The 14,594-nt window shown below is 56.4% G+C and overlaps 5 protein-coding genes across 5 annotated transcripts; 3 read left to right on the top strand and 2 right to left on the bottom strand.

The window, feature by feature from the left end:
- Nucleotides 1–130: 130 nt before the first annotated feature.
- BO80DRAFT_445784 (vWA domain-containing protein) lies at nucleotides 131–1,577 on the top strand (the record flags this gene model as incomplete). The annotated part of the gene is made up of 5 exons (XM_025721508.1): nucleotides 131–487; nucleotides 544–751; nucleotides 825–1,138; nucleotides 1,210–1,476; nucleotides 1,527–1,577. The coding sequence occupies 5 exons, from the start codon at nucleotides 131–133 to the stop codon at nucleotides 1,575–1,577; spliced, it is 1,197 nt and encodes a 398-aa protein (XP_025574403.1).
- Nucleotides 1,578–4,588: 3,011 nt separating this feature from the next.
- Nucleotides 4,589–5,581, top strand: fleA (fucose-specific lectin FleA). The gene is made up of 3 exons (XM_025722725.1): nucleotides 4,589–4,818; nucleotides 4,878–5,241; nucleotides 5,307–5,581. Exons 1-3 carry the CDS (start codon nucleotides 4,618–4,620, stop codon nucleotides 5,546–5,548), a joined length of 807 nt encoding a protein of 268 aa, XP_025574402.1. The 5' UTR covers nucleotides 4,589–4,617; the 3' UTR covers nucleotides 5,549–5,581.
- Nucleotides 5,582–5,620: 39 nt separating this feature from the next.
- BO80DRAFT_502727 (uncharacterized protein) lies at nucleotides 5,621–9,417 on the bottom strand (the record flags this gene model as incomplete). Its single annotated transcript, XM_025724340.1, has 3 exons — nucleotides 5,621–8,237; nucleotides 8,296–8,422; nucleotides 8,496–9,417. 3 exons carry the CDS (start codon nucleotides 9,415–9,417, stop codon nucleotides 5,621–5,623), a joined length of 3,666 nt encoding a protein of 1,221 aa, XP_025574401.1.
- A 1,287-nt stretch (nucleotides 9,418–10,704) lies between these two features.
- On the bottom strand, nucleotides 10,705–12,726 carry BO80DRAFT_465524 (uncharacterized protein; the record flags this gene model as incomplete). The annotated part of the gene is made up of 5 exons (XM_025722724.1): nucleotides 10,705–11,837; nucleotides 11,891–12,058; nucleotides 12,114–12,297; nucleotides 12,347–12,473; nucleotides 12,521–12,726. The coding sequence occupies 5 exons, from the start codon at nucleotides 12,724–12,726 to the stop codon at nucleotides 10,705–10,707; spliced, it is 1,818 nt and encodes a 605-aa protein (XP_025574400.1).
- A 558-nt stretch (nucleotides 12,727–13,284) lies between these two features.
- BO80DRAFT_502725 (uncharacterized protein) lies at nucleotides 13,285–14,583 on the top strand (the record flags this gene model as incomplete). The annotated part of the gene is made up of 3 exons (XM_025724339.1): nucleotides 13,285–13,929; nucleotides 13,976–14,046; nucleotides 14,100–14,583. 3 exons carry the CDS (start codon nucleotides 13,285–13,287, stop codon nucleotides 14,581–14,583), a joined length of 1,200 nt encoding a protein of 399 aa, XP_025574399.1.
- Nucleotides 14,584–14,594: the final 11 nt, after the last annotated feature.

Raw genomic sequence — 14,594 nt, 5'->3', positions numbered from 1 at the left:
CAGTGTAGCGATACCCGCACAAAACATAGGGAATTTAGAGGAGCCGAAACGGATGATATATATGTTCCCAATTCCGAACGAGCGTATAAAATCAACACCATCAACCAAGCAACCCGTATCCACAGCCAAGATGGGCAACCCCAACGTGATCGAAATGCTGGATTCTCTCCAAAAGAGCCTAGTCAAAGTTGGTCTGCAGCCCCAGATCCTCCGCATCGTGCAGGGTCAGTTGGCTCTGGACATCAAAAAGGAATATTTGACTCTATCGACCAAGGTGCGACAACAGGCTTTTCTTGCGGCGGAAGGCAAATCCAAGCGTCAGATTCATGCCCTCGTGGAGAAACTTGTTGAGCTTCTGAGGGAAACCCTCGAGCAGGAAGCTCAGTATCTGGCTCCCGGGGGGACAGGTCCACCGAGGCGTCCGCCGCCGCCGGTTGCTCCTGGAGGTGAGGATCGGGATGATGAAGGAAGGGATCCTGTCTATGCGGTATGGAATGATTTATCTCCCATTAGTTGTTGGTACGTAGTCTCATGTGTTGTTAGCCCAAAACAGCAAAAGAATTCCTGGCGTACTTTGACAACTTTCTCGAGAAGAATCTGGGGCAGTTCAAGTTCACAGACGAAGAAAAGCAGAATATAGCGCTGAGTGCAGCCAAGGTCAGCCAGGAGCTACAGGATGATTATGATATAACTCCCGAAGAGGCGGCCACTCTGACGAAGTCGTTGCTGTACGATCTGTTCATTGTCTGCGGTAGGTTGATATATCGGCTTCTCCCCCAGCAGTGCACGCATGACTCACAAATGGTTCTTGAACTGGTATGAAGATAACAGCGGATCCATGCGCCTAGGCAACCGCGTGTCAACGTTGTCAAGTACCCTACAGCGCGTCTCCTATTGGGCCAGCAAATTGCAGCCCGATGGGATATCGGTGCGATTTATGAACGGGGACAAACATGACCAGGATGGTTTGACAACCGCCGAAGAGATCGATGATTTGATATCGGGGGTGCCGACACAGGGACCGACGCGGTTAGGCACGGTGGTTCGAAGAAAGGTCATTCAAAAGCTGGAGAAGAGAGCCGTCGACAGGCAAGGGTGGACGAAGCCGCGGATCATTGTCATTATCACGGATGGCGCGGTATGTGGGCTTCATATGAACCCTAGAGCATTGCATTACGGTAGAGATTATGGGGGCTAACCGTCGTATAGCCCACATCTGAGGACCGAGATGGCCTAAAGGATACCATTCTCTTGGCGAAGAAGGGCCCCGGGCTGGGAGAGAGATTCGGGCCGGCATCAACCGTGTTCCTGGTGTCCCAAGTGGGCCAGGATGAGAGTGCGACGCAGTTTCTCTATGAGCTGTTACACAATGATGAAGTCTGTTCGTTGGTATACGGGGGAAACAAGCCGTTGGATGACTTGATGGACAATTTGCCAGGGGGAGACAATGAGAAAGAGAAAGAGTGCACAAGGGTGGTGAGTGATTACAGACCGGGTTCTCGGGTTTAGCTGACGACCTACGATAGTACATGCGGGAATTTATTGGAGCATTGAATCAACAGACTTTGCCACCATAGGCATATGTCATACTTGAGGCTCACTCGAGTGAGGTGATTGCAATATCCAAGAGAGCTTGTTACGCGATAGTCCACCAGATGCTTGCCCCTTGTTTGTACAAGGTCTAGGCTGACTTGTACAACGTATCATGGATGGGGTATGAGCCAAAATATGTTAAATTGTGATGATGTGCCAACGTAGGCCTCGGCCGCCCGGAATATGAGATAAATACATAGGATACAAATATTATGTTGAACTTGTACACAAACTCAAGGTGCTAGATGACCTGACAGGCCCCCAGTGTAACAAAGACATGAAGACTGGGCATAGCAGCAAAATCACCAAGTCGCCACCTCCGCTCAACCAAATTTCAGCATCATTGTGCGGAGCAGCAGCCACGATCGTAATTCAGTCTACCTTCAGCCAATGGATCTCCCAACAGGGACTGAGATGATCTATACATGGGATCAACTGTCTCCTCTAATTCTCGGCGGAGCCCTACATCAACTACACAATGGCGACAGAAGTCGCACAATATTGAGCCACCCCCGATCCTTGGCCAAATCCAAAGCAGTCCAACCTTCGTCATTTTTCACCTTCACATCCGCAGATAGATCCAGTAGCTTCCGCACAACATTTTCACGACCATGGCATGCAGCCATCATCAATGGTGTCATTCCCAGTATGCCAGGGGTGTTGACATCCGGCGCGGGCATCGCTTTACACAATGCATCAATTGCCTCGACGTTACCATTTGCAGCTGCCAGATGCAATGGACGTCTGCGGTTGTTGTCTATAGAAGACGGATTAGCTCCAGAGCGCACCAGCACTCGAATAATGCTCGCATGACCGTTCTCCGCGGCGCGATGCAATGCTGTGGCGCCCCCAGCGTCCGGCCCATCGAGGTCCAATTCCTTGGTTTTGAGAAGGAAGTTCACGGCCTCTTCGCGTCCCCAGTATGCTGCTGTCTCCAGAGCAGACATGTTGATGCCGCCTGGTCTCGTCTGCCGGCCATTAGGGTCCACACCCCCGTTGAGCAACTGTTGCATCGTTGGGATGCAACCCTGGCGTGCGGCGGAAAGGAACGCATCCAATCTCTTGGCTGGATATCTGTCCAAATAGCCCACAACTCGGGTAAACCCCTGACGAGCTGCAAGCATCCTGGGGGACTCTTTTCGGGCGTTAGTGGTGCTCGGGTTGGCGCCTTTGTCAAGCAGCTTCCGGACCAACGTCAGGTTACCCTGCTCTGCTGCCCTACATAGCACAGTGGAGCCGCATTGACAGGCAGCGTTGACGTCTGCTGGACCTTGAAGCAGAGACATTGCGGTTTGATCATTGCCTTGGACGACAGCGCGGTAGAGCGGTGACCAATCGTCGCATTCTTTAGGTGATTGATTTGCCTCCTTCTCTTGAAAGGGAAGCACCACGAACCTGGTCCGTTGCGCGTTCACAGACACAATTTGGTCTTGTAGGATGCAGCCCCACTCACACGCCTTGTTCTCCGACACAGCGCTCGGTACAGCCAGGCACGTCTTGATACCAATCTTGGGAATCTCAGGAAAATGCAGTACCATCAATTGCTCGCCACCAGCCCTTCCCTGCGCCACGAGACCCACCGCCATTCGGGTGCGCGCGGCGGGGTCCTCGAGACAGAAGCCGACCTTGCTCGGGATGCCTTCCCCTACAAAGGTCAGGTATGTCAAGGGCTTGGAAGTCGTCACGGCCGGGAGTATCACGTAGCGAAGCGGACCCTTGGCGCCCGCCTTGGGGGTCATGGCCAGCACAAACCGGAGATAGGCCCTTCCGTCCTGCCCGGGTCGCGCGATCAAGTTAGGGCTGTCGCCATCTGTCGCTCGCAAGTAAGTCGCGTCTCCGTCCTTTCCTTTCTCCAAAGGCACCATCACGACTCGGCGAAGGGGATAGTCGGTGACCCAGCCGAGGAGCTCCAGCATGAGTGCGCACGTCAGTCGTGTGGCACGATCTTTGTAGTTACTATAGTGCATGGTGAGCTACAGCCGCTAGGGGAAACTGGTAGAAACGCACTGTATGCCAACGGCCAAATACTCGCCCCCTCGGAAGATCATGACCGGTCCACCGCTGAGACCGCCCGTTGTCGGCTTATCATAGCCCAGGGTTTCTGGGGTGAGGGTATCGAGTCGCGAGGCGTTCATTGTTTGTTCCGGAGCGCCATTCTGGTACCCGTACACGGAGACGTCCCGGTCCTGCAATTCGCCGTCACGGAGCAGCAAGTTGAATCCCGACCCGCCCAGGTCGTCAGACTGGCGGTCGATGGCGATGAGTCCGTAGTCGTGTTTGGAGATGGGGTCTTGGGCACTCTCGCTTGGGGCTTGCCGGTACACATCAGCCACGAAGAGCTGGTCCTGGTCGGCAGTTAATTGGACTCCATTGGGGAAGATCGCAATGACCTTGTGGGCGAGCCCACGTTGACGGTCGATGAGGTTGTGGCCGGCAGTCACGATACACCATTTTTCGGATGGGATATTGAGGAGAAAGCCGCTGCCGGAGGAGTAGTTGTCGTCGCCTGCCAGGAGTTAGCTATACATTCAGGATAAGAGGGAGGCGCTATTCGCAAACCTGGGTCGAAGAAAGACTGCAATCGACAGACCCATTTGGATGGCTCTTCTACGGAATTCATCGCGATGGCGCAGGATGCGAGGTTGAGGTCTCGTACACAAAAAAGATGGAATTGTTTCGGGAACCAACAGACACCCAACTCTACCTATTCTTGTGGAGGAAGGCCTCAACAGAATTGGCGGATCAGATCACAGTGAGGGCTCTCACCAGTGTCTACGAGGCAGGGCATCCGGGCTGGTTGGTTCTGACGTGTCAGAACGGTACCGGTTATTTGCAAGGCTTGGTATTACCGCCATCAATACGGAGTACCGGCGCCGGTCTGTATCAGGCTGCAGGTTGACAGCTCACCACATCAACCCAACAAGGGTTGGAAATGGAGAATATCTACCCTGGACCCTTCCCACGCCGTGTATGCGTATCCTACCAATTGACCAACATCTTGCCCGCTATCCATTCTACCACGTCATGATGACTGCCTCCGACCCGCCGGAAAACACCATCGCCCAGGTGTCGGTGCCCGAGGAGGGCAAAACCTACTATCTGTGCCAATCCGGAGAGGATCTCACGGAGGAAGAGCACTCGGACGACAGCAGCGGGATCGAGTCCCCCGTTGGGTCCGCCCGAGCCGGCACCAACGCGACGTATCTAGTCCGGAAAGATGCCCAGGTAAGCGGCCTTGTCCACTCTAGTAACAGCCACCCAGTTCTCACAAACACCCCATACAGAGGGAGATTTACTGTCTGGATGAGGAGAACTATCTCCAAGCCTACGCGTTCGACGAGGACAGCTGGGAGTGGCAGCCGGGGACCTTGGATGGCCTGCGCATCCTGGTGGCTTCAAACACCCATCTCGCTGCTATCAGTACTGAGGATGGCTTCGATCGGGTCTTCTTCCAGCTACCAGAAGGGCAACTGGGCATGATCGCTCGACGGGATGGGCAGGGATGGCAGAAGTCCTCTCTTCCTCCTACGACCCCGGCAGATGGAGCGAGTCTCTTTGCCCTCGGCGTTGAAGATGGGGTGAGACTCTTCTATTCGCATAAAGATTGCTCGATCCACCAGCTTGCTTGGGATGGAAGAGACTGGGCTGGTGAGTTTACATTTTGCTTTGAGGGGTCAGCAGCGCAAATACTAATGGTCATGCGTGGTCGATAGATTCCGAGGTTCCTCAGACCGGGGGAATATTACAAAAGAGCCACATCTTTGCCCAGCAGCAGGGTAGCGGGATTAATATCCAGTTTTGTGACGAGGATGCCCGGGTGTATGTGCTCAAGGATGGTAACTTGAGTCGTCTGGGATTCGTCTTCCAGGGTCGCTTGAAGAAGGACAAGGATGCCCAGTCCGATCGCTGGCCGCAGGAGTTGGAATCGTCTGTCAAATGGAAAGGGCTGAAGTGAGATAGGTCAGAAATTTACATCCATTCTATCCGAATTACAATCTATGTTTAGTGCATGTTTCACGTAGCAGCCCTATCCCGGACCACTGCCACCCCTCAGCCAGGACCAGCTGTCGTACACAGGGGTCCAGAACGCTGCCATAGGCTGCGGAACCCAAGCAGCCAGTCGGCCGAGGAGCGAGAGCTCGCCAAGCTCCTTCTCCATGCGTTGCATCAAGATTGAGATGCGCCAGTCCGCGGTAGCCGGGAGTTGTCGGATGTCTGCCAACGCACCTTGGTAGAGCGCTCGCGCCTCGCCCCGTTTCTGTTGTAGCATCAGGACCCGTGCGAGGTTAGCCATGATCAACAGGGTCGTCACACTGCGCGGCCGGTCAGCCGGGCTCAACTGCAGGGCTTCACGATGTAGCACCTCCGCCTCCGCGAGCCGGTTCTGCTCCCGCAACAACTCGGCCAGGTTGTGTATCTCGACGACCGTGTCGAGGTGGCTCGATCCCAGGACTTGCCGTTTGCGTGCTATCAAGCCTCGGTAGACCTGCTCACACTCGGCATATCGGTGCAGCCCCTCAAGTGATTCTGTCAGGGAGCTCACGCTGCGGAGGGTCGTCGGGTGATCAGGGCCCAGCACGATCTCCTGACTGGTGACCACCCGCTCCAGGATGGGGTGGGCCTCGGCATAGGCCCCCTGCTCAAGTTTCATCTCCGCAAAATGGTACATACTGGCGAGGGTATGGGGATGCTCCGGGCCCAGGACGGCTGTTCGCTGGCCGAGCAATTCCAAATGGAGGGCTTCGGCCTCCACTGCTTTCCCCTGCTCCTGCTTGAGGACGGCCAGGTTAGACAGGCACATGAGCGTGGAAGGATGAGTCTCTCCCAGCGCGTTCAAAAAGAGGTGGTAGGCCTGATCCTGGAGCGTCTCCGCCTCCCTCCACGCCCCCTGCGCCTTGTGCCAGGCCGCCTGATTGCACAGCAAACCAATCGTGTTTGGATGTGTGTCGCCGAACGTGTCTGCGCTCAATTGCCACATGTCTCGATACCGACCCAGGGCAGCGTGTGGATCGCTGGTCTGCGAGGCCACGAGGGCATCCAGCGCAATGCGGGTCTGGACGGTGGAATGATGACTCGGCCCTAATGTCGCCTCCTTGCCCGCCAGGGCGCGCCGGTACAGCTGCTCGGCTTTCCCCGCGTTCTTTTGCCATTCAAAGGCCTCGGCCAGGACATGACGGAGCTCCAGCGTATGTCGATGTTGGTCTCCCAGGGCCAACTCGCTCTGTCGGCAGGCCGCCGAGTACGTCTCGATGGCCCGGGTGAATCGGCCGAGTTTCAACTCGACATCGCCCAGCTGCTTCTGGCTGGCCACGGTCGCCGGGGCCTGGTAGCCTTGGACATCGAGTCGTTTGGCATGCACGCTCCGCTGGGTCTCCAACGCCTTGCGGTACCTTCCCCGGTTCATCCGCACGAGTGCCAAAAGTTCCTCACAGGCGACGGTGTCGAGATGGTCGGGGCCCAGTCGAGCGCTGCGGGCTCGCCATGCATCCTTCACGTGGAAGTGAGCTTCTTTGTATCGTCCTCGGTGGTTCTCATATGCCGAGAGGAAGTGCAGCAGAGTGGCGCGGTGCGCACAGATTGTTTCGTCCTCACGACGCGGATCGATCATCGCCAGCATCGTTTCCGCAAGGGGGGCTAAGGCCTCGCATCGCTGCCAGTCGTCGGTGTCCGGCGCCGGAAAGTGCTGGACGAGTAGGGCCAGTCCAGATACTTCGTATCTTCTAAGTTCCTTGCGCTGGTGCAGGAAGTGCCGCACCGCGTCTCGCACCATGCGGTGCATGATAAGAGTCTCGTTCGGTCCATAGTCGAGAAGTGACCAGGACGAGAGACTCCCTAAGGCTGAAATAGCCCCCAACTCGTCGTTGCTGGCCTTCTCCAACAGCCACATCGGTACACCGTGCTGTGCGTCAAACATTGCGATGGTGGCCAATAAATGAGCAGCTGAGGCTTCCTGCGTCCAGATCTGGCGCAGCGAAAGCTCCCAGGTGCGATAGATCGAGTGCGGTAGGTGATCATAGCGGTAGACATCTTTATACTCTTCGTCCAGGATCCCGGGTCTTCCTGTCGATCTGGACCCCAGGCGCTCCAGATATTTCGTCACCGTCGATCCGTTCATCTTGATCCACGCGATGGCCTGGGTAATGGCGAGAGGAAGATACTCCAGTGTTTCCAGAAGCGTCATAACATCCGTCTCGTTACTTCTCTGGTTTGGTTTCAGATGCATTGTTAGCAAGCTCATCGACTCGTGAGGCGGCAGAGGTAGGACCTGAGTGGCGTCATCGCGTGCTGGATCCCAATCGTGCAGGTCCTGACAGGCCTGCATCGTACGCGTCGTCACCACCAAGGATCCCTTGGATCGTGCCACCCGTGGGAGGAAGGGCATTCGGGATGCCATTTCGTCGCGGTTATCCAAGTTATCCACCACCATTAACCATCGCAAGGACTCCGCAGCTGTTAGTCGACGATGCGTCTCGACTAGGGCATCAAACCCGGGGTCTTCATGACCGGGGATTCGCAAAGCCGCCGCAATCTGGCGATAGCTGTGGTCAAAGTGGGCTGGGCTGCTGGCATCCACCCAGAGAACATGTGCACTGGGGTGCTGTTGCCGATACTCGTGGCAAAAGTGCACCGCCACCTGCGTTTTCCTGCGCGCGGGATTAGCAGCGATTCCTGATTATACCAAAGAATGATCAGACCACTTACCCAACTCCTCCAAGACCATAGAGAACGACGGGCCGGTTTTCCTCCACTCGACTACGTATATCAGCGAGAACATCGTGGCGTCCGACCAGCTGGCGCACGGGTTCGAACGGGACCAGGAAGCAAGCCTCTAAGATAAAGAAATATCAGATTAACGGTCCAAGATGGGGTTCTCTCTTCACACGATGCGACGCAACACTTACCCGACGGTGACGCCGGAGGCAGCAGGTTCAGTACCTCCTTTGCATAGACGGCGGCCGTCATGGCGGCGTAGTCCTGCCACTGCTTGTTTTTGTGGCTGTCGGAATAGTCACAGATGCCCCGGATGCTGAGACAGGGTAGTCTTTCATTCAATACCCCAGCCGCCTCCATCTCGAAGCAGATCACTCCACATTGGCGCGCGACTCGGTCCCGGGTGTCCCCATGTCGCATCACCTGGTCGGCTGAACCGATGCGCCCATAGTGCACTCTGGGCTGGCTGTCACCACGAGGAGCTCGCAAGACGCGACGACCGGCATCGCAATGCTCGCAGGTATCCCAGCCGGCGGGGTGGTCGTAACTGGTCTGGAAGAGCACATCATCCTCTTCCCTTGGTGGCTGAAACCGGGGGTTCTGGCGGGCCACTTGACGGATCAACTGGGTCCATTCCTCTCGATGTCGTTCCGGTTGCGCTTGCAGTTGCGAGATCACCGAGAGTAGCTTGGGCGGGGGGAGCATCACTGATGCGCCGTATTGAAACTCTCCTCCCTGGGTAGTTTTGCCCCGGTCATACTTGATAAATCCGTCACTCCCCACGACGACGTCTCCCAGCCGGATATCGTGCCCGGAACTGGGGGCGCCGCCGCCCACCCCGACCATCACCCCAAGGGTCAGTCGGGGAAAGGCGACACGCATCTGGGTGACGGTCACGGCGGCAGAGACAATGCCGGTCATGCCGGTGGGCAGACACACCAGCACAATGGGGTGTGGGCCAATGCGGCCCAGCGTGTAGGTGTTGGTGTCATGGGCCGTTGCTGGTAAGGCTGGATAGGTCTCGTCCAGCACGGCTTTGGCAGCGGCCAGCTCCCGGGGAAGAGCGCATAGCCAGGCGAGGGTGTAGTCGTCAGGGTGTAGAGGCGGCGGCATGGTCGATTCTTGGGGTGTCTCCTAGAACGAGGAACATTTGCTGTGGACCGTGTCTGCTCCTTAATAAGAAGGAATCACCGGTAAACATCCATCTACGCCATGTCATTGCAAGCAATTCACACCCTGGCGCAGAGAACGTGTCGGTGAATGACACTGGGCTGGCATTGTGCCCAGTTTCTAGGGCTGCACTCACGCGTCATGTCAAGACCAAGATTAACATCACCTTCAGGGCAGCTACAACTGGCACGATCGACGATGGCTTGGAGTCATGCCTGCCCACCTGGACTTGTCATATCGGGGCTGGGGGCTGTTTGTTCCTTCCCTGTATTACGGTAATGCCGTTTGCAAAATTTCCATCACAACGCGTGCCGGTAACGGCTGATACGACCCCTCCCCTCGGCCGCTGCCCTCCATCCCCCCCCCTGACAACATCTTGCGTCTCTCTGAAACTCGATCGTCTTCCTCCACCACCTCCTGAGTCCTCTAGTCTCTGTGTAAAACCGACCAGGCAGCCATACACCTCGTTATCTACGCGACAGTCCACGTGTCACTTCCCATGCCCCAAATCAGGCAGGTAGGTGGTTGCCTTGCGGTCCAGTGAAGGAACCCTACATGCCTGGTGTGCAGCATCGCAGCCAGTGGGACACCCCCATCCGCCCGCACTCCTCCGTTAGCTGCATGACATCCGGTTCACGCGACCGTCGTTGGCGGTGTGATTGGTGGAGTAAGAGGCCGCGGAAAAGCCATCCCGACCCAGTGGTGGCTGGCTGAGGGCGTCGCCATCCCCAACGGCCTCCTCTTCCCTGCGTCCCGGTGAAGTGCGTTGCTGGTTTAATATTAGGTGGGCAAAGCTGCCCTATACGATGCTGAGGACCTTTCGGGGGGTAGGATGGGATGGTCAGGGTTGTCTCCGGCCCAACCCCACCATCAGCCCGGGGATCGTGGATGAACGAATGCCAACACGCCCCCCTTTGACAGGACATTGTTGTGTACGGAGTAGGGAGTCCCCCTGCTGGGCTGATCTCAGGAAGTGGGGCTGTCACCTCATCGGCCATGGGCCGATCTCCAGATGGGGATGACAGGTCGCTTAAGCTAGATAGCGGTGGCTGTGGAGCAGCTGCAGCTGCCAAATCATACCGGTCCATTGCTAGCAATTTTGTGTGCATCTCTCTATTTCTATGCTGCAGAGTCTTGCTGGAGAAAGCAAGCCATGCCGATACACGACCACAATCGGAACACTGGCCGTATCACAATCCAAGAGCCCCTGCACCTTCCGGGACTCGTTGTCTACGGAGACTGGCTATTGGGGTCATACTCATGGATGGACTCAATATCCACATTCTCAATGGCCTTCTCCGCGAGTGCCAGCTCCTTCTTGAGCCCGCTCAGTCGTTGCGCGGCACGCTGCTTGTGTTTCTCGTAAAGCCCTTCCGCCAGCTCCAAGATGGCTCGGACGCTATTCTCCGTCGAGTCCTTCAGTTCTGTTTCGGCCTCGCGCTGGCGTTCCTCCGAGGCGCTGATGGGCAGCCGGGCGACGAGGTCCAGGGCCGGATACAGGTGTCGCGTGGAGATCTCCTGGTACAGGATCGTCGACGATACCACCTTGTTGGAGCATTGATCCAACACCATGAGGTCCTCCCGGAATTTCCGATCCCTCAGCACGGCGGGGAAGCTCTGCGCAGCCTCCTCACCGACATGGTCCTGGAGATAATCGGCCCTCGGTATCAGCTGCTCCTCAATAAACAGGGCCACCGTTTGGAAGAACTTGGCCATGCATGCGATGCGGGTGTGCATGTCCCCAATGACCTCAATCGAGAGGCCGAGTACCTGCTTGGTCTGCTTCAAAGTGGCTTGCTGCCGATCCAGCTCTTGGATCTTCCGGCGGAGCTCCAGGATTTGAAGCTGCTGCTGATGCTGCTGATCGGCGGTCTGGTTGACATTCCGGAGCGTCTCCTGCATGTTGGCCCGGGTGATTTCGAGCTTCTCATGGCGCGCCTGGAGGACTCCTGAGATCCCTGACCGGCGCTGCGATCTTTTCCCAGCCCGGGTCGCGGACCCGTGCGTTCCGGAGACCCCCTTCACCCCTGTTGGTTTCGATCTTTCCAGATCTCCAACCGGATGGACCTCGCTGGTCGGCCCCATAGGATGGCTTGTGTCCTTCCATCTACTGTTGGGCGTCTCCGGACGATCCGGTGTGGCCGCCCTGCTTTGAGCATCATGGCCGGCCCCGTGGCAAGTCGTGTCTCTCCCCGTCCAATCCTGCGGACGAGGCGCCTGAAACGTCACCGTTTCGCGAGTCTTTTCACCGGTCCGGGTCACAAAGCTAATGGCGCCCTTTGCAGCCGCCTGGGCGGTCGTGATAATCGCTTGCAGGGCATCATCTGCAGTCGCCGCAATGCCGATGGGTACGGCCGACCATTCTAGGTCGCAGTCAGCCCAACTCGAGCAGAGAAAAATAGTGGCCGCATCCTACCCGAGCGCTTCACTGTCCGAGTAAAGAGAGCCTTTGCCTCCTGGTGCTCCCGTTCTCTGCTTCGCATCTGCTGTTCCAGGTCTCGGTACCTCTGTTGGTGGTACTCCTGATCCTCTTGTGCCCGCTTGACCCCCGCTTCGGCGTAGCTCCTGTCACGCTCGGAGTGATCTGGAAGATGGCGTCCGTCAGTCCCGACGTATGCTCTCGATGAGGGGTATCCTACGTTGTCCATCCCCCATGGCCAACTTCAACTCCTTGATACAGCCCTCCAAGTTCTCGAAGGCTTTTTCGATGTCGTCCGCCAGGGCGCTGCACCTTTCCATGCATTTCGTGAAGCTCGTGAGGGCCGCCTGCAACTTCTTCAAGGACGGTTCCCGGCTTTGGAGACAAAGCACGATATCCCGTACCTAAACCCTGTTCAGTCTGAGTAGCTCAGGGGGCGGGGGGTGCACTCACGCATCCGTATCCTCCAAACATCTTATTGTCCTGCATTTTGATAGAGGTCATGTTGCGGTTGGCGCGGCGAAAGGCATCCGCGGCTTCGTCCACGATCTGGATAATGGCGCTGGAGAGACTGGGGTAGCTAACCCTGGGGTCAGCCGGTTCTGGCACGCTGCTGGCGGAACTCACCGAAGATACTGGAAGCCATGCTTGGGTTCGGAGAGCGAAATGCGAAGCCCGGGGTCGGAAAAGGCGACCAACTTTAGCTGCCCCAAACAGTAGACGGCCAGGGGGGCTGATGCCACCAGTTTGGGGATCCCCTCGTAGTTGGGAAGAACCGGTAGATCCTCCCCTGGCGCCAGAACCGCCAGTTGACTGCAAACCCGGCTTTCCATGCTGGTTGTCTCAACGGATGTCTGAGTGCACGAAAACTAGAGCTATGCCAAAGCCGCAGCCGCGTAGATTGAAGGGATATTGTAGCTACTGGGATCAAGGTAGAAGAATGTTCTAACAAAGTCTGATACAAGCAGACGCTCAACGGCTGATGAGAAGTCTTCGAAGCGGAGGATACACCAACGACCCCAGACCAGAGTTCTTGGGCTTTTATATCAGCCAGGTACAGCCGATGGCTGCCAGCTAGTCCCCCGCGGAGTGTAGTTTTTTGAGTTTCGTTTGGAAGTAATACCCAAGCCATGGCGAGGCGGATGGGCAGAGGCCTGCCCGACGATCCCCACTTCCACCAGCTTCAGCCTTGTCGATCTACATGAGACTGGCGTTGTGACGTGGCGTGCGAGTCTGAAAATCACATTAGGCACGTTGGGAGGCAACACATCGTTCTAATGAACAACCAGGCGGCGAAAGAAGGGCGAGTGTAAGAGATTCCGAGCCCAAGGGATATCTCTAGAGCATAGCCCAGCTCGGATCTTTAGTGTTAGTCACTTTTCCTACTAACAATGGCGTCCCCAGCAGACCTTGTGAATCAAGCCCTTGCACTATCTGCTGCCAATGCCGAGCTCACGGCTGAAGTTAGTCAGTTGGAGCAGCGCAAGGACACTCTCGACGGGCAATTTCCGCGAGAGCTGAATACCTTGAACTCCGCTATCTACTCAGTCCACGCCCTCGGCCATGCCCTAGAAGGGGATCCAGATCCAGTGGCCAGGCTCACTGGCCTGGTTAGGAACGCCTTGCGACCAAGCCCTTCTGTACACCTACAGGCGGAGAGAATTACCAACTGCGACAATATACTGCAGCACCAGAAGGGCCCGGGCATAGTGAAGATTCTCGATCTCAAAGCTTTTGGCGCAGCCTTCCACACCATCCAACAAGTCAACAGGACGGTCTCCCACCTCGTCGTCCAGGCCAAAGACATGACGGCTCATGCCGCACACCTGGCCCATAAAGCCACCGAGCAACTCACCATGTGTGAGTCGACCACGCGCACGTTGAACTGCATCCGGGAACAATCCGAGGGGCAGCTCCGTCATCTCGATGCCATGATGGCTCGTTCTAAAAGTCAGTTGGACTCGGTGAATTCAGCAGCCACTGCCGTGGGCAATTCCGCCAGATACCATGACAGAAGGTCGGACGAGCATGCAGACGTGAGAGCCCCCTTTCAGTGCGAGCTCTGATACTCATTCGCTCTAGACGTTGGCTAGCACGTGGTGGATTCCGGTGGTACAGTTGGTGACTGTGCCAGTGTCCGTCATTGGAACCATGTGAGTGATCCTGTCGTTTATTCAGGCGTTGATACTGAGCTTTCCTATGGCAGACGTCATCACGAGCGGGCCACCGCACTCAAACAACAGGAGTCCCAGTATCGATCTAGAATTCGCACCATGGAGGCTGAAAAGAAGGACGTGGAGATTAGAATTGACCGTCTCCACGAGGCCTTGGGTAATCTTTCACAGGCAGGGAAGACCTGTTCGGAAGTCGAGAGGGAATCGACTCGCCTGAAGGACCAATCTGTGGTTCTCTGCGAGCAGCTCTCGACCATGTCATCGGCGATGCGGTCCGTGTTGGATGCCATGGAATTGGTGGAGGTGGATCTGGACCCGCCTGATATGCAGTCGCTTTCGCTGCAATTCGTGGAGTCTTTGCGCTCTTTGTTGGAGGATCTTCATCAATCCGGATTTCTAGCCGATGCCAATCGCCCTTTGCTTGAACGGCTGCGATCGATTCAAACTCCTTGTGATCAGGATCGGTATAGCGGACTACCATCGACCTCCAATGGCTGGGAGCATGTGATATGGTGATTCGATCAGCG

This window comes from Aspergillus ibericus (assembly GCF_003184845.1).
Source record: "Aspergillus ibericus CBS 121593 unplaced genomic scaffold BO80scaffold_24, whole genome shotgun sequence".
NCBI classification, from domain to species: Eukaryota; Fungi; Ascomycota; class Eurotiomycetes; order Eurotiales; family Aspergillaceae; genus Aspergillus; species Aspergillus ibericus.
This window is presented reverse-complemented; position numbering and strand designations above follow the sequence as displayed.